The sequence below is a fragment of the Phocoena phocoena genome, chromosome 17, assembly GCF_963924675.1.
Source record: "Phocoena phocoena chromosome 17, mPhoPho1.1, whole genome shotgun sequence".
In the NCBI taxonomy this organism is placed as follows: Eukaryota; Metazoa; Chordata; class Mammalia; order Artiodactyla; family Phocoenidae; genus Phocoena; species Phocoena phocoena.
The window spans coordinates 60,818,577-60,836,956 of NC_089235.1; the positions used below are offsets into that span (position 1 = coordinate 60,818,577).

The 18,380-nt window shown below is 43.8% G+C and overlaps 2 protein-coding genes across 2 annotated transcripts in view; both read right to left on the bottom strand.

Annotated features, from left to right (window-relative positions):
- LOC136137317 (zinc finger C2HC domain-containing protein 1A-like) overlaps positions 1 to 14,050 on the bottom strand; it is a 30,757-nt gene extending 16,707 nt beyond the window's left edge. Inside the window, 2 exon segments of the mRNA XM_065895719.1 lie at positions 7,338 to 7,449; positions 13,912 to 14,050. Of these exon segments, the coding sequence (XP_065751791.1) occupies positions 7,338 to 7,449; positions 13,912 to 14,050 (251 nt within the window).
- The window catches only part of SAMD12 (sterile alpha motif domain containing 12), a 405,166-nt gene that overhangs the window by 118,533 nt on the left and 268,253 nt on the right, over positions 1 to 18,380 (bottom strand). The window lies entirely within an intron of this gene.

Consider the following 18,380-nt stretch of genomic DNA (forward strand, 5'->3'; position numbering starts at 1 on the left):
ACTGCCAGGGATCTGAGTAAACGCAAGTTCTCCTCTTTCCTCTTTTGCTTCTGAAGACCCAGAGTGTGTCAGCCATCTTGGTAGCATTTATATCACAGTCTACTGTAATCCTCTGATCTCATCTCCTAAGGCTGGAGGCCTCTGGAGGGCAGAAAGCCTGGCTTGCTCATCTTTGTCATCTATTTCCAAAGCATATGATGTGGCACCTCCACGGCACAGGTATGCAACAAACAGGTGTGAACTACACCATTCTCCACCCCAGGTAGCCTCACTCTGGAGAGCAGTCAGTTATTTCCCAGTTTATGGAAGAACAATGGGTAAATGCCACTGGAAGGAGGGAAAGGTTGGTGGGCAATCAAGTGAAGTTATATTAAAATTAATTTTCTGATTTTAAAAAGATCTGCTGAATGGGCCCTTTACAGACCTTGAGCGAGAATTTACAAACACAAGATGTTGATTTAAAACAAAGGCCCATTCATTTTGCCACGTGGTACATTTCTTTAGCACCCTGAAGAGCTGAAGCAGTCTTGGGGGTTCCTGGCCCTGACCTTTTGTTGTCTGATTGGCAAGGGTGGGCTGTGGTAGGAGTCCCTGGGCTGCTTCGAGATCCTGGCACCTCCTATTCAGAAGACGGATCTTCAACTGGAAAAGCTGTGAATGCCAGAGATGTCTTGTAAGGTGTGCCAGATCTATTTTCAATTTCCAATATGTAGAGTGAGAGTGACATATTTTTATCCATTTAAAGAGCCTTATGGAAACTATATAGACTTACAAACAAGTCTATAATAATATAGGAGATAATTAGTATATGTTAATCATTCCCGATTATATTTTGGCTTAAAATAAGCTGGTTTGCTCTCTTTACCCTCTTTTTAGTAGACAAAGCAATGGATATGACGATGCCTCGCCTCTTCTTGAAACCTTGCGGAGACTTGTCCTTACTTTTAGAATAAAACCGAAATCCTGACCACGGCCCTGCGAAGTGTGTTGCTCTCCATCCTTGGCTACTGTCCACCTGCCTCACTAGGCCCTTCTGCTAATTTCTTCAGTTTACCAAGTTCTTCCCAGACTCTGGGCTCTTCCCACAGGCTCTACCTCTATTGTGTTGCTCTTCTCCCCGCTTCTTTGCTTGATTAACTTGTTTATCATTTGGGGTTCAGATGATTGGCCACTCCCTTACGAAATCCTTTCCCTGACCCTGTAGTCTCGGTTCCCCTTTGTACACTATCACACAGGCACTTCTTCACAACTGTCATTTCATAGTTATTTGTGCAATTCTTTCTTTAATGCCTACGTTCTGTCCTATATTTTAAGTGTCAGGGTAGCAGTGAAAAGGTACGTCTTGTTCATTGTTGTGTCCTAGGCACCTGGTCCAGCACATAATAGGTGCTCAATAAATAATTACTGAATGGCAAAGTATCTTTCAACTAGAGCTGACCATAGACTTGAAGCACCAGGCATTGCAATGGAGTGGATGGGGGTGGACTCTGGACTCTGAAATCAGCTTCAGCAAGAGGGACAAGTCATTTCCACTCCCTGAGCCTTGCTGTACTCATCTGGAATCATAATGACATGAACGCTACCTCTGAAGAAAGTGAATACATGCAGTGCTGCTTGACAATGATGCTCCGCATTGTTCACAGTCACACTGCTGTTAATATCACTCTGTGTATGGCTCTAGCCATTCTTCCTATTTCTGGGGAAAAGTCTCACATAAAAGCAAGCTTCTGACCTTCCTCCTTTCAGAAATCTAAAGAGAAGCAGGAGTAGGGAAAAGCCTAGCTTTAGTGCTGAAGCAGGTCACCTAATAAAGCCATTTACAAGCACCCAGAAACCTCAAACCGAGGGAAGACATACAAATTCTCATTCTGAGAGTGGAGCACAGCTGTCTGGGGACAAGTAAGGGGAAGGCATTTTGGGAAAGTCAAATAACATCACTAAATCAGGAGGCCTGGCTCCATGGGTGGGGCAGGGGAAGGAACAGGGCACCACATGGAGTCCCCTTCCCCACTGTGGACACAGGGCCCTCTAGGACCACAGCTGGGGGAAAGCGAGGACAGTTGAATGGTTACCCTTTGCTATTTTTTCTCTTACATGGCTTATTTTTACTTTTAATTTTTTAAAATTGTGAAGTGTCATTCGTAAAAAGAAGTTATGAAAATTGCTGTGATTAGATTTAACGTATCGTTGAATTAAAACTTTAGATGTATTAAAACTTTAGATGTATAATTATTTAAAACCACTGCCATTAAAAATCAGTATTACTATTAAAAATAACAGTAAAGCAAATACCAATGCATCAGCTACTGATCTTAGCAAGTAGAATGTCGGCAGTGCCTTCGAATGTCTGGAGGCCTTCTTCCTGATTCCATCCCCTCCCCTCCACCTGTGGGCATCACTATCTGGTACTTGCGTTCATTGTTAACTTGCTTTTTAAAAACAAACACCTCTACCACCTATGTATATCTCTAGTCTAAGTGACACATTGCTTAGCGTTGCCTGTTTGGAAATGGATGTGAGTGGACCACACTGAAAGTCTTCCACTTGACTCTTACTCAACTTTGTTTCTGACATTTGTTCGGACTGATGCACGTGGCTAATTAAGATTTACTTTCCATTGCACAAACGTACCGCAATTTATTAACCATAACCGCAGATGGATTGTGGGCTTATTTCCAGTTTGGGGCTATTACTTGACTTTTTTATGGACTTACTCTGACATCTAGGGGAGCGGTTCTGGAGGCAGGGCAGTCTGCTGGAAGTAGAGAGACTCATTTTTATGGAACAATGTGGAATATGCAGTGTGGGAAAATAATGCACATGGCCCAACCACACAGAACTCCTGTGAGGTGGGGATGTTCTCTGACCAAACTGTCACCAACGTGGTCATTCATTAAGAAATAGGACGAACATTCTGGAACTAGACAGGATACTGCTCCAACTCATGTAAATTCTGTCCAGCTCACAGGGATAGACAATTCATGTGAAATACGAGATGTAGCCACATGAGGTACACAGAATAGTGGGTACGGTGAAGTGTACCCGAGATACGGAGAGATGGATCTTGATGCAAGAGTCCCCAGGCTGAGTCTACATGCTGAGAGTCCTCAGCATGTAGGAGATGCTGAGTAAGGCGAAGCTCTCCTGCTGTGTCTACTCAAGAAATTGGCTACTCTCCATTCTCCTGAGGCTACCGAATGACAAAACTTATTATGTAAATGCATATCACGCAGCCCTCAAATTAAGAGTGCCTGGGAATGCAGAGAAGTCACCCAAGACACCAATGAAGAGTAAGTTATCAAATAGGCTCCCAACAAGGAATTAAAAGAAAAGGTTCGGGCTTCCCTGGTGGTGCAGTGGTTGAGAGTCCGCCTGCCGATGCAGGGGACACGGGTTCGTGCCCTGGTCCGGGAAGATCCCACATGCTGCGGAGCGGCTGGGCCCGTGAGCCATGGCCGCTGGGCCTGCGCGTCCGGAGCCTGTGCTCCGCAACGGGAGAGGCCGCAACAGTGAGAGGCCCGGGTACCGCAAACAAACAAAAAAAAAAAAAAAGAAAAGAAAAGGTTCTACACCACAGACTATAAATATAATATAAACCCAAGGAAATAAACATATGAGAAAATAGTAGACTTTGGAAAAATTTGCCATAAGAGAAAGAAAAAAGTTTAAGAGAGTAAGTACTTTGTATTCTCAAGGTAATTACTCAAAATACAAACTTGCTAAAAAGAGAGGTCATGAGGCAACAAACGGAAATAAAAAGGGATTTTATGAAAAGAATACAAGGAAGCAAATAATTCCATTGCAGAATTTCAAACTGCTAAAAAGCAGTGAAGACGAGAATTGTTCCTGAATTAAATGGAATTAGACTAGTGAAATAGGACAGTGGTTCCAAACCTAGACGATCATAGAAATATGGTGGTGGTGGGGGAAGCGGATACTTAAAATATATATTCCTAGGGTTAAATATAGGAGATCTTGATTCAGTGGGCCTTGGGTGAAGCTAAGAAATCTGTACTTCTAAAATTCCCTGAAGTGATTCAGAAAATCAATCTGCTTTAGAAACTATTAAGGTGAGTGCAAACTTGAGACACTCACCCAGAATTCATAGAAAGAAAAAAAGTAAGTGAAAATGACTAAAGAGAAAAAGATGGACTGGAATCATGGACACAGTATATGTAGCATATGCATAACGGGAGTAAATGAGGAAGGAATCGGAACCATTGCAAGAGACCCAATTTCAAAAACGTAAATTGCCCTAAACAGAGTGAAAAATACAGTCTACAGAATGGGAAAAAAATATTTGTAAACCATGTATCTGATACGGGTTAACAGCCAAAACATAAAGAACTCATACAACTCAGTAAGAAAAAAAGCAAATAACCCAAGTTAAAAATGGGCCAGGGATCTGAAAAGACATTTCGCCAAGGAAGACATATGAAAGGCTAAAAGGTACATGGGAAGCTGCTCAGCATCACTAGTCATTAGGGAAACGCAAATGAAAACCACAATGAGATACCGCCTCACACCTGTTAGAACGGCCACCATCAAAAAGACAAGAGAGAACAAATATTGGTGTGGATATGAAGAAATGGGAATCCTTGTAAATAATGGGGGGGGCTGTAAATTGAAACCGTTGCTATGTGGAAAACAGTATAAAGGATCCTCAAAAAATTAAAAATAAAACTACCATATGATCCAGCAATTCCACTTCTGGGAAAATACTCAAAGGTAACAAAAACACTAACTGGAAAAGATATCTACACCTGCATGTTCATAGTAGCATCATTTACAAAAGCCAAGACATGGAAATGACCTAAGTATCCTTCGATGGACGAAGGGATAAAGAAGTTGTGGTATATATAAACAATGGAATATTATTCAGGCATAAAAAGCGAGGAAATCCTAACATTTGCAATAAGAGATGGATCTTGAAGACATTATGTGAAGTGAAGTAGTCATACAGAGAAAGACAAATACTCAATGACCCTACTTATATGTAGAATCACCCCTCCACACACACACACAAAACAGAGAAAGAGATCAGAATTGTGGTCACCAGAGGCAGAGGGGGGAAAGGGGGCGGGGAATTGGAGGAAGGTGGTCAAAAGGTACAAACTTGCAGTTATAAGATAAATAAGTACTAGGGATGCCATGTACAAATGATGATTATAGCTAACACTGCTGTGTGATATACAGGAAAGTTAAGAGAGTAAATCCTAAGCATTCTCACCACAAGGAGAAATTTTTTATTCTTTTCTTCTTTCTTTTTATTGTATCTATATGAGAAGGGGGATGTTTGCTGAACCAATCGTGGAAATCATTTACAATATATGTACATCAAACCATCATGCTGTATGCCTTAAACTTATATAGTGATGTATGTCAATTGTTTCTCAATAAAACTAAAAAACGATAAGCTAGAAAAAGGATAATAAAATGGATAAATGCAAACCAAAAAAGTGGATACTGAAGAAAAATCTCTCTGAAATGAGAGAAAAAAAAATCACTAAAGTTTTACTGTGGACTTTGTGAAAACTGATAAATATTTAGATCCACTGAATATCAAGTCTAAAGAAAGAAACCTTCCCAAATCCAGGAAAAAGAAATAGATACTGTATAAAAGAAAAAAATATATCAGTCTAATTTGTCTATGTGGTTTTCAGGGAGAATGGTTACGCTAGGCTTCCCAAATTCTATCATCAGTAATAAATGAAGGCAAGGAGAAGACATTTTCAGCTGGGAAAGGGCTTTAGAATGCTGATGTGCTCTGTACGGTAACTGAGATGAATCAACAATATGGGCGTTGAGGAATGCAAACATTGTTAAATAGCGTTGTTTCTAAGGAGAATGTAAACGCTATCTCATTCTTGAAACAAGAGGTCCGATTATGTGACAATCAACAATTTAACGATTGCAGGGACTTCCCTGGTGGTGCAGTAGTTAAGAATCTGCCTGCCAATGCGGGGGACACAGGTTCGAGCCCTGGTCCGGGAAGATCCCACATGCCACGGAGCAACTAAGCCTGTGCGCCACAACTAGTGAGCCCACGTGCGTAGAGCCCATGCTCCGCAACAAGAGAAGCCACCGCAATGAGAAGCCCGTGCACTGCAACAAAGAGTAGCCCCGGCTCGCCGCAACTAGGGAAAACCCGCGCGCAGCAACAAGACCCAACGCAGCCAAAAATAAAAACAAGACCAAAAAAAAAAAACCAATTTAACTATTGCAGACTGAGACAAAAACCTAAAGTAGAATAACAAAAACTGGGGGCAAGGGCTGGTGTGTGTCCGGAGCTGAAGGAAGGAAAGCGTGGGCACTTTTCATCTGTACGTGGGGTGAGTCAGTAGATATTGTTTCATTCTTGACATCAATAATTTGAGAAACAGAGGTTTAGAACATAGGTTTTAAACATGTGTCAATATTATTTAAAAATTTGATAGTAATGATCAGAAGAACTTTAAACAAGTACCATACCTTCCAAATTCCTGGAGTAGGATGCAGAGGGGGGAAGGAATCAACGATAAACTCATAACGTAGAGCAAAACTAGGCACATCCATTTAAAAAAGGAAAAAAGGAGGAACAAAAGGGACCCCCAAAATTGAAGTCAGATGGAAGTTAAGAGAACAGAACAAAACAATCGGCTTTTATAATCATACATATTTATGAAAGTCTGAAAGTATATGCGCCAAAAGGTTAACATGGTGCACGGTGTTTTTAGAGTAACTTTAACTTTAAAATTTTTGACTAAATTAAAAAAAAAATTTCTGGCAGCAATTACATCTATGTGATTAAAAATAAAACATACACTGAAAATTCCTCTTCATTCATCTGAATGAACGCTGATCACGGAGGCCCTCATTAACACTAGAAATGACCAGCCTAGCTGCCATGGCTGAGATTGGCATTTGCTGTGATTGTGTGACTCGTTTCACTAATCTGACTCATTTCCCCAAACAGGATGCACAGGTGGTGTGTTCATTTATGTAGTCACAACACTAATTACTCTTTACCATCGTGCTCTTCCCTGGTTTTCTCAACATAACCACTGCAACGGTAGGAAAGCACCCTTGGGTGGTGCTTGTGTGCGCGTGCAGAAGGTGTGGGACCTTGGCTCCTCAGCTGTGGGTCACCGGTGACCGTTCAGCCCCTTCGCACCACACTGATCTGCCCTCCAGCTTCAGCTCTCGTAATTGCCCCACCACAAACCTCAAATTCCAGCCACACAGAGCAAGTCATTTCTTGAATCCTGCTGCCATGCCTGGACTGCTTTGCCACATTAGGGGAAAATGAAGGGCCACTCCTAAGGGTCCACGGCCCCTCTGCCTATCCCCTTGTTTACCTCGTGTATTGTGACTGCTTTAGAGTCATGTGCTGAGGAAATGTCTGTCTCACCACGTGGATGCCTGCTGCCAGGGAAGTGTGGTGTTTGCCTTCCCGCATTAGCACGGTGCCTAAAAAGCAGAAAGTGCTCAACAGACACTGCTGCGTGGAGAGCTTCTCTGAGCTGCTTCCCTTCAGCCCCCAGCCCCCTCTTCCCCTGCTCACACCTGTCTTCTCTGTGAGAGAGATCCTGAAACCCAGTCCCCCTAAAACTGAGTGCCCTCCGTCTGAAACTTTATTCCTTTTCTCGTCCTGTCCCTGTTCCCCTCAGGACTGAGGAGCATTAAAGAAAAGGGGGACTGAAACCGAGCAGGACCCTGTTGGGGGCTTCCTGGGTACAAGCCCCTCCCTTTCCCACGCTTCTGGTTTGGCATTCTCTTGCGTTCCAAAGAACGGACTCAAGCGGTTAACGATCAGAACAACAGAATCACAGGCCTCCTAGTTCCTCCTGAAGGGATAAAGATACCAATCCGATGCATATCTCTGAGTTGTTCTACAAAAACTAAGACACCCACCCCTCAGCCAGGTGGAGGATGGTGACCACATGCTGACCACGAGCACAAAGACCCCAGGCTGGTTGGAATGACCGGCATTCCTGAAACATCACCCTGTTAGCTCACCACCAACCAATCAGAAAAACGGCCAGGGGCAGCGGGCCTCTCACTGCTGTTGCCTCTCCCGCTGCGGAGCACAGGCTCCGGACGCGCAGGCTCAGCGGCCATGGCTCACGGGCCCAGCCGCTCCGTGGCACGTGGGATCCTCCTGGACCGGGGCACGAACCCGTGCCCCTGCATCGGCAGGCGGACCCCAACCACTGCACCACCAGGGAAGCCCACCTAATGTTGCCTTTAAAAACCCTTGTCTGAAAGCCAGTGGGACTTTGGGTCTTTTGAGCATTAACTGCCCGATCTCCTTGCGTGGTAAATACATGCTGTACCTTCCTTCACCATAACCCAGTGTCGGGAGACTGGTGGATGAAGCCGAGTCCGGTTAGGCAACAATTTTAGGGTCTAAGAGGCAGCGTCTGGCAAACCTTGTTCTCTGAGCTTCTGAGCTCCACAGGGCCACTCTCTCCTGGAGGAGCACAGATGAGATTTTTATGCAACAAAATAAGCTGGCAAGAGTTCAACGGCACGGCTGCTGTGCTCTGTGGCCGGCTCCACCCTCATTGAAGAGCTTTGCTACTTTGTACTTCCTTCTCCTCCACCTCCTACCCAAAGTCCCACCACTCTCCAGAAGGAAGCTGGCACCAGGCTTGTTCAGTTTTCTGTATCATGATCCCAAGTGGGTCTCCACTGAAAGAGAGGGGATGTTCGCAAAGACCTGATGCTGAATATTCCCAAGTTGAAGAAATTCCTCACCCAGCCCTATCTTTTACAATATGATCAAGCAATAATCCTTTTGTTTTACAAATTTACAAACAAAGGACACAAAAGAGTGTCTTATTTTCAGGCTGGGTCAGGAGAGTATTGAATACAGTAGGACCTCACTTACAAAGTGTTAGAGTCACCAGGACCCCAAGAGACCCTCTGAAGAATTGGGGTTTATGCATTTCGCCTTCCTCCCACCTCCTCTCTGATCACCGGTCCCCTCAGTCTCCACTAGGTCACCTCTACTCCAGTCACAGTGTACTCAGCGTCCAAATAGCCCATCACTGCGCATCTTGTACGTGTGTGTCCCATCCCTTCATGACCACCCCGCAAAACAACAGTCACCTTTCTAGATGTTGCCCAAATGCCAACTGTTCGGCAAAGCACTCTTGAATGACTTTGCCCACAGTTAGACATATAAACACAGTACTGGGGCAGCTCTTAGTATTATGTCATTGCATGAGAAGTTATCTGTTTCTACATCTTCATTTATGTTTTTATTCAACTAGATATTGGGTAAGTGGCACGAGTGGGTGAGCTCTTTGAGGATGGAGCCTGTGTCTGTCATCCCTGGGACCTTAGATCTCAGCTCCGCACCTGCATAAGTTATGCGCAAGGTAACTCTTTGGTGCATACAAAATGATGGCAAGATAAAGCCCAGCTCTTTGATATTCAGGAATGACTGTGCTCATTTTACAACAGAGAGGTGCCCGCCTTTGTGTCTAAGATAGGTGAGGAAGATATCACAGTTTCTTTATTTTTTTTAATAGATGGCTCTTACTATCAGGAAGTTCTTCTCATATCTAATCTGAATCACACGTCCCATAATTCAAGCTTCCCCTTGATCCTCCCTTGCTTTGAAAATGACAAAATGTTGCTCTTCAACACTATTCTGATATTTGAAAATTATTCTAAAATTTTCTCAGCTAGTTCCAACTAACGAAAAAATGTGGTGTTGAGAATCTCAATTAACTTTATTCCTATGGAGGCCAGTTTCAAGGCTATATAATTTTTACAGTTATTTTCTCCTGGGGACTGTTGAAGGCCTTTGCATCACATGCCACAGTTGTAGGGCCAGAAGCTTCCTAGGCCTGGTAAAGGCACAGCCTTGGCTAGAGGAAGAGAGACTTCCTGGATCTAAGAAGAGTGTACATTCCCCCCATTCACTATCTCAAAGACGCTTTACCTATCGTGTGACACTTTATTTCTTTCTTTTTAAGTTTTTATTGAATTTGTTACAATATTGCTTCTGTTTAATGTTTTGGTGTTTTGGCCCCGAGGCATGTGGGATCTTAGCTCCCTGACCAGGGATCGAACCCACACCCCCTGCGTTGGAAGGCGAAGTCTTAACCACGAGGGAAGTCCCTTGTGTGACATTCTTGATGTGGCTCAGCTACAGCCTCTGTGGCTGTCTCGTCCACCTGCATCCAGGCTTTCCCTCCCCTTCCATTTGCGCACGTGACTCTCTACTGTGACACGTTTCCATACTCTCCTAATACCCAGGGGTTTGAGGTTGGTTTTCCAAGGAATTGTCTTTCGTCAATATCTGAGGGGCTGGCCACAAATTACTTTGTCCTTGGTCCCAAATATAACATCAAATAGTACCTGGCAAAAGATTTTCAGGAACTACGAACTGTCCCACAACTTAGCGTATTAGGGGCTGAAATGTGTCTCCCCTAGATTCACATATCGAAGTCGTAATCCTCGTCAAGTCAGAGTGTGAGGCCTGATTTGGTGGCATCGATGGAATGATGTAAGACGAGGTCAAACTGGAGTAGCATGGTACCCTTATCCAGTCCTTATGAAAGGGGAAGACTGGGCAGAGAGAGAAAGGCATGTGAAGACTAGAGTTATCCTGCCATACAAGAAACTACGAGAAGGTAAGAGAGAAGCCTAGAACAGGCCCTTCCCTAATGCCTCCATGTGGTGATTTCTGCTGTTCTAAGCTATCCAGTTTGGGGCACTTTGTTACTGCAGCCCTAGTAAACGAACACAAAATGCGATACACTACCTGATTTCTTAGTTTATCTGGCTGTTCTGAAGGGGGCAAGCACGTTTCTCTTTAAAGTTTGTGTCAAGTCTTCAAGTTACATCACACTAACTACTCCCCTAGGGAATGATTAGACATTTGTCATTGTCCTCTGCACTGAGGCAGAGAACACTAAGAATGCAGCAGCATGAGAGATTACTACAAGCACCTATATGCCAATAAAATGGACAACCTGGAAGAAATGGACACATTCTTAGAAAAGCAAAACTTTCCAAGACTGAACCAGGAAGAAACAGAAAATATAAACAGACCAACCACAAGCACTGAAATTGATACTGTGATTAAAAATCTTCCAACAAACAAAAGCCCAGGACCAGATGACTTCACAGGTGAATTCTATCAAACATTTAGAGAAGAGCTATCACCTATCCTTCTCAAACTCTTCCAAGATACAGCAGAGGGAGGAACACTCCCAAACTCATTCTACAAGGCCACCATCACCCTGATACCAAAACTAGGCAAGGATGTCACAAAAAAAGAAAACTACAGGCCAGTATCACTGATGAACATAGATGCAAAATTCCTCAACAAAATACTAGCAAACAGAATCCAACAGCACATTAAAAGGATCATACACCATGATCAAGCGGGGTTTATCCCAGGAATGCAAGAATTCTTCAATATATGCAAATCAATCAATGTGATACACCATATTAACAAATTGAGGGAGAAAAACCATATGATCATCTCAATAGATGCAGACAAAGCTTTCGACAAAATTCAACACCGATTTATTATAAAAATCCTCCAGACGGTAGGCATAGAGGGAACTTACCTCAACATAATAAAGGCCATATATGACAAACCCACAGCCAACATCATTCTCAATGGTGAAAAACTGAAAGCATTTCCACTAAGATCAGGAACAAGACAAGGTTGTCCACTCTCACCATTATTATTCAACTTAGTTTTGGAATTTTTAGCCCCAGAAATCAGAGAAGAAAAAGAAATAAAAGGAATCCAAATCAGAAAAGAAGAAGTAAAACTGTCACTGTTTCCAGATGACAAGATACTATACATAAAGAATCCTAAAGATGCTACCAGAAAACTACTAGAGCTAATCAATGAATTTGGTAAAGTTGCAGGACACAAAACTAATGCTCAGAAATCTCTTGCATTCCTATACACTAATGATGAAAAATCTGAAAGAGAAATTAAGGAAACACTCCCATTTACCATTGCAACAAAAGGAATAAAATATCTAGGAATAAACCTACCTAAGGAGACAAGAGACCTGTATGCAGAAAACTATAAGACACTGATGAAAGAAGATAAAGACGATACAAACAGATGGAGAGATATACCATGTTCTTGGACTGGAAGAATCAACATTGTGAAAATGACTATAGTACCCAAAGCAACCTACAGATTCAGTGCAATCCCCACCATACTACCAATGGCATTTTTCACAGAACTAGAATAAAAAAGTTCACAATTTGTATGGATTTTCCTTCTGGGGAAAGTAATTAAGCATCAGGATAAGTTAGCAAAGAAAGCTGGCTACCATCATTTTCTTGAAGGCTTAACAACGGACACACAGTTATCTTGTATGGGTAGGTTGTGCATCGTTTTTTCCTGAAGTCATGAGCGTGGGCAATGCAATCTTTCAAAGTTCTTTTTGGGTCTGTTATGTTTATGGTCATAGAACAGTCTTCACGAATGGAAGAAGAAGGAACCTTACGCTTCAGGAATTTTATCCATGTAGTCCTCATTTGAGAGTTCAGCTCTCTGGACTAAGGGACAAGACTATGCAACCAAGCGGGTCCCTAGTAATCGCTGGCTTGGGACCAGTAATCAATGTCACATGCCAGTTCTGCTTTTACACACCAGTGTCTCTTCCATGCTTTGAGTCCCAAGGTATTGAGTGATTTCAGACCCTGTTAGAGGCAGGGAGACCAAGCATGCTACCTTGACATGCTTTCTTTAACCTTATTTCACCTTCTAGTCACCTCCTGAAGATTAAGCGATAAAACTTTTTATTCACTTAAGAACACAATGCCCATCTAAAGACAGGAATCGTGGGCCATGAGATTCTAGATTTAAATGAAATCACCAGGGATAGTGGATAACACCAGAAACACTCATCACAGTTAAGAGCAGTGCAAAACTAACTTACAGATTATAGGGAGGTGGCAAAACTTAAAAGAATAGAAACAAAACTAGCAAGAAGGCTCTGCTTTCAGGAATATATATAAAATTCTTCCCCCTTTGAAAGTGGATCTCTTCAGCCAGAATTGGATGAGGTGCATAGGCAGTGATTAGTAATCACAAGCCACTTGCTAGCAACACCACTTACTAGCAACAGTTTCTGTAGCTGCTATTTAATTTTAAAAAAATCTTTATTTTTTATAGTTGTACCTTATTACCAAGACAGTGAGTTTATGTTTACTTTGGATCCCAACGAAGGGATGATGAAAAAGCTACTCTTTAAAAAAGACAATGACCCTTGATAAAGATGACATTTTCTCCTCAAAGCATTAAGACACTGACATTCTTAAATTGTGAGTAACGGGAGAGAAGTTGGGTTGCATTGTTATTGCTTTTACCTTTCCTTATGGGATTTCTACTTGAAGGAGCTCAGAGTCTATTGCACACAGAAAGTTAACTACTGGTTAGGTATTTTACCAAGTTCTACCTGACGAACAGAAAGTCATTTCCACCTGTGGGGCTCGGCCTCCCGGGTTAGAACACAGCTCTGCTGCTTGGAAACTGACCAGACCGCCCCCCCACCCCCCCACCACATGGCTCCCCAGCAATTTCCTGACATCCTTGTGGTCTTGTTATTTAACACAAACAAAAAGAATCTTTCAAAACCTCAAAGCATGGTAATCAACACTCTGTACAATGTTGATTGTATCAATATACTGACACTGATACTCAATCTCTCCAGTTGAATAAAGAACCAGAAGCCACTTATCTTTAAGATGAAACAAAAGTGTTCACCTCCCCTCTCTTACTTCCCCAAAGTCCTCAATTATGAAGAAAGAAAAAGGAAAAAAAAAAAAAAAAAAAGCACAAACGGACACTTTGCCGAACTTACTTGGGGTGGGAAAAAAAGATAATTCCTCAAAGCCCATAGGGGCCAGGCTGATGAAAATCAGGGACTTCCTCACCTCTCTTAAAAAGCAAACCAGAACTCTGGTGTTTGCCCTGAAACCTTTCAGCTCTGGCTGCAGCTTTGAGGGGTGGCAGCCATGGCGCGGCCTTGCAGCCGTCTCTGCAGTCCACGCAAGCTGAGGCTGATGGAACCATGCGTCAGTGGTTCTGTTCCTGCTTTTCTGATGGGTCCCTGAGGGGCTTCTGAGTAGCTGTGCCCGGCCTTCCACAGCTCTGATGGGATGTTCCTCCCCTTCCCCTCTTCATGCCAAGGTTAAGACCTGAGCACGGGGAGGGCGCCTCTTCAGGGTGGGTGGTTTGCAGCCCCCTGCCCTATCCTGGGCTCCTCTGAAGCATGTTTCCCTGAAGCCTGTCGTTCCATCGCGTTATGGGTGTGAACAGCGGCTCCACACAGACGAAATGATGTTTCTGATAAAAAGAATGTGCTACCCAGGAGGCATAACCAGTATTTAATTTGCTGCCCGTGTTTGATAGACTGTGAGCTCCTCAAGGGCAGGGACCACATCTCATTTGTCTTTGTAGCCTTGGTGACTAACACACGTTCACTTGTTCATTCATTTACTCCACAACTATTTACTAAAAGCAAGAGGTACCAGACGAGAAAGGCACAGGCCTCCACAAAGAATTACATGTTTCTTTTGCCCCACAGGTTGGACTGCCATGGAATCCATATACTTTCTAATATGTTACAAGCGACAAAAATACACACTCCAAATAAATAATACAAGAGCAGAGCTATCTTCCTCCTAGGCTCACAGAATGTCAAAGATGAATGGGACCTGCTTTTATAGATAAGGAAGGAGGAGCTGACCAATCCCTGATCTTACGCTCTTGTCACCTTGAGCAAGGTGGTCTGTGGAAGATAAAGCACTTCACGTAGACATTTCCATTGCTCCCTGCAGCCCTCCTGCCCTCAGAACCCAATTTTTCATATATATATATATATATATTTTTTTTTTTTTTTAGTATTCTAATTTTCAAAAGTTCACATAATTCAAGGGTCTCCAGACAGGCTTAAATACGGACTGTGAACCCACATACCTACAGGAGTCAAAATGTAAAACAATTTGAGAAAGTAAAGCCAGGGGAGAGAATGGAGGTCAGAACAGAGCAAACTAGAAACACATGCTCTTGTTTCAGTTCTCTAGACCGAACTGATGGCTTAAAGCAAGGATTTTTCCTTTGCTTATGCTTTTGTTGGATGGGAATTCATGAAGAGCTCAGCTGGGTGGCCCATCTTTGACCCATGGGATGTCCCGTCACGGGGATGGAGGATGCATTTCCAAGATGGCTTCCTCAGTCACGTGTCTGGCACCCAGGTGCTCCTTGACCTTTGTCTTTCTCCCCATGATGTGTCTTCTAGGGCGTCTTCTTGTGGCTTGGGCCTCCCACAGCATGGTGAGCTCAGAGCAGTTGCACACCTTGAACAAGTGTCTCAAGAGACAGGAAGTAGATGCTGCCAGTTTCTGCCCCATTATACTGGTCAGAGCAGTCACTCAGCCTTCTAGGGGAGGATACCCAGACACCACCTCTCCATAGGAGGAATGTTAAAGAACTTACAAATGTCTTTAGTGTGCCCTAGTCTGTTTCAAAGACCAGCCACTGGACATCAGGTTGTTGCATTGGGGGACTGTGGTCCCATATGAAATATTTAAAAAAATTTCAGTAGAAGATGGAATAAATATTTTAAAATGTTGGCAATTAAGTCAAATTTTCTGAAAAACTCTGTGTGTCAAACACGCACATTTGCAGATTCTGCCCATGCCCACCAGTGTGGCGGGCTTAATGCACTAAACAAAATTCTTAGAATGGAGTTCTAGGAAAATACTGACATGTATTTTCTGCCTACAACAGAAAATGAAGATCTTAAGAGCGTTTTTCCATCTTTGACAACAGAATTTTACTGAAAACACACCAGTAGGTAAATGACGGATCTTTCTATATAACTCTATCATGACCCACAAGAGAAAACTGAATGTCTCCTATTCTGAGAATTCCCTTCTCTCATTTCTATCTTGGCCGAATCACAGTTTGATGAAATATATGGTGATTTCCATTTGACTGAGAACTAGAAACACAAGATGGCGATACTGACTTCATGCCCCAAAGGAAAACAAAGAGAAGCCCAGAAACTAAATAAAAAGTCACTGACATAAACAGTCTCATCTCCACATTAGTACTTTTTAAACTTTAGTGACCGAATCACCTTCTGAGTCAGAAGAACTAGGGGATGTCCCGAGACTCAGCATTTTGAATCAAAACTCTAGATGATTCTGATGTAGGTGGCCCCTACACTACATTGCTGGTACTCCATTACAGGGGCAGGTTTTTGAGAGAGAGCAAAACTGGGCACAGCTAAAGTATGAATCATGCCTCCTTTTATGATTTGGTGGCCATGGTAGTAACGGAACTGGGCTCCATCTGCCGACTCAGTGAAGAAGATGGGCTAGGAGTAGCAGATTGGGTTTCTAAGCCTGGTTTTGCATCAGCTGGTTGACTGAGCTCAGGGAAGTCATCCCCCTTCCCATGGCCTCCATTTCCTCTCCTGTATGATGAGAAGGGGCGACCCGGGGAATAACAATGGCCAGCACAACTACCCACAGCCCAGGCCTGAGGTGAAGCCCGATCACACGGGCCACCTTGCTCTCCGCCCTGGCCTCCCGTGTACTCAGCCACGTCCAACAGAATGGAGCTGACACCTGGGGTGAGATCAGTCTGTAACCCTGGCAGAGGATCCCTGTGGCCTCCTCCTGCTTGGAGGCACATTACAGTCTGGGAGGGAAAATCAGGTGAAAAAGAAACCGTGAAAGGTAGTTTTGGAGGAATGAGAAGAGTTTTAGGGGCAGGAATTGTCCAGAAATAGAAATGTGCAATCTGAGAAAGGTGGAGGTGGGCGTGGGGAGCAAAGAGCCTGCCAGCCAGTCTTAGGCCCATCCTGGCTCTCACCGTGATGGAGGTCTAGGGGTAGCTGCCTTTAGCAAATCCCAGCAGCTATACTGCAGGACAGCTGGCTTCAGGAAGGGCAGGGCTGGGATAAGGGTGAGCAAAATTGTGGGTCGACACATACACGAACCTGGGAGTGAGGGTCTCCCTTACATTTTGCACCAGGCTCCTCATTTGCCTCACCCTAGTCCCAGCCCTGAAGAGGCTGTATTAGGGCGCTGGAGTTACAATCTTGCTGTGAAGTTGTCACCTCTACCACAGACCCCTGGGGCAGAGTGGGAGTGGGTCTTATAGAAGGGGAAATGCAGACAGATCAGCCCAGACTCCGCTAGGACTTCCAAGGATTTGATTTACTGAAGGGTGTTTGGTGTTAAGGGGAAAGGCTTCGGGTCTGTGTTGGGTTAGCTGTGCAACTTTGGTCAAGTTACTTAACCTCTTTAAATCTCAGTTTTAAAATCTTTCAAGGGGCTTCCCTGGTGGTGCGGTGGTTAAGAATCTGCCTGCCAATGCAGAAGACACGGGTTTGAGCCCTGGTCCAGGAAGATCCCACATGCTGCTGAGCAACTAAGCCCGTGTGCCACACCTACCGGGCCTGAGCTCTAGAGCCCCTGAGCCACAACTACTGAGCCCACGTGCTACAACTACGGAAGCCCGTGTGCCTAGAGCCCATGCTCCACAACAAGAGAAGCCACTGCAATGAGAAGGCCCCGCTTGCTGCAACTGGAGAAAGCCCGTGCACAGCAACGAAGACCTAACACAGCCAAAAATAGATAAATTTATAAAAAAATAAAAATAAAATCTTTCAGATGAGAGTAAGATCACCTACTCGGCAGGGATGCTGTGAAAATGGAGACTGCATACATGGCACCTGGCACACTGTATTCCATCATGATGTGGAAAGTCTTCCCTTTTTTCCAGCCTCCATTCCACACTGAGTGACTGTCAGGAAACACAACAAACTAGGGACAGCAACCTTCATGCCAAAAATGGAAATGCACGTGGAAATGCACGTCCTTGGGCAGAGGAAGCCTGGCAGGTCTTGACACGCATTGTTGACTTTCTGAGTCTCTACTGCTTTCTCTTTTAACTCCTCCCATCTTGCTGAGGTTGGACCTGATGGAAGGTGGACGGTGCAATGCCAGGATCTTGCCCACCAGGAAAAATCTCCCAGTCCTGCTCTGAGGCCAAAGTTCCAGGAAAAACCACGACAAACTCTTGTGTCACGGGCCTGCTTAGTGAGAATTATAGCTAGTATGTACTTACAGGATTAGCATGTGCTTGGCCCTGTGCTAGGCTATGAACACTACCCACTTCAGCCCTTACAACTCGGTCGGACAGATATGACTATTCCCAGTTTACAGGTGAGGAAATAGAGACGAATACGGCTCTTGACTGTAGAAATGGGCTAGGAACTGAGCCTTTTCCTGAGTTCTTAACCACTATTTACTATTGAAGATTCATCACTCTGGAAATGCAGAAAACCCAAGAAGAGTTCATTATTCTCAGACTGTCGAGAGATGCA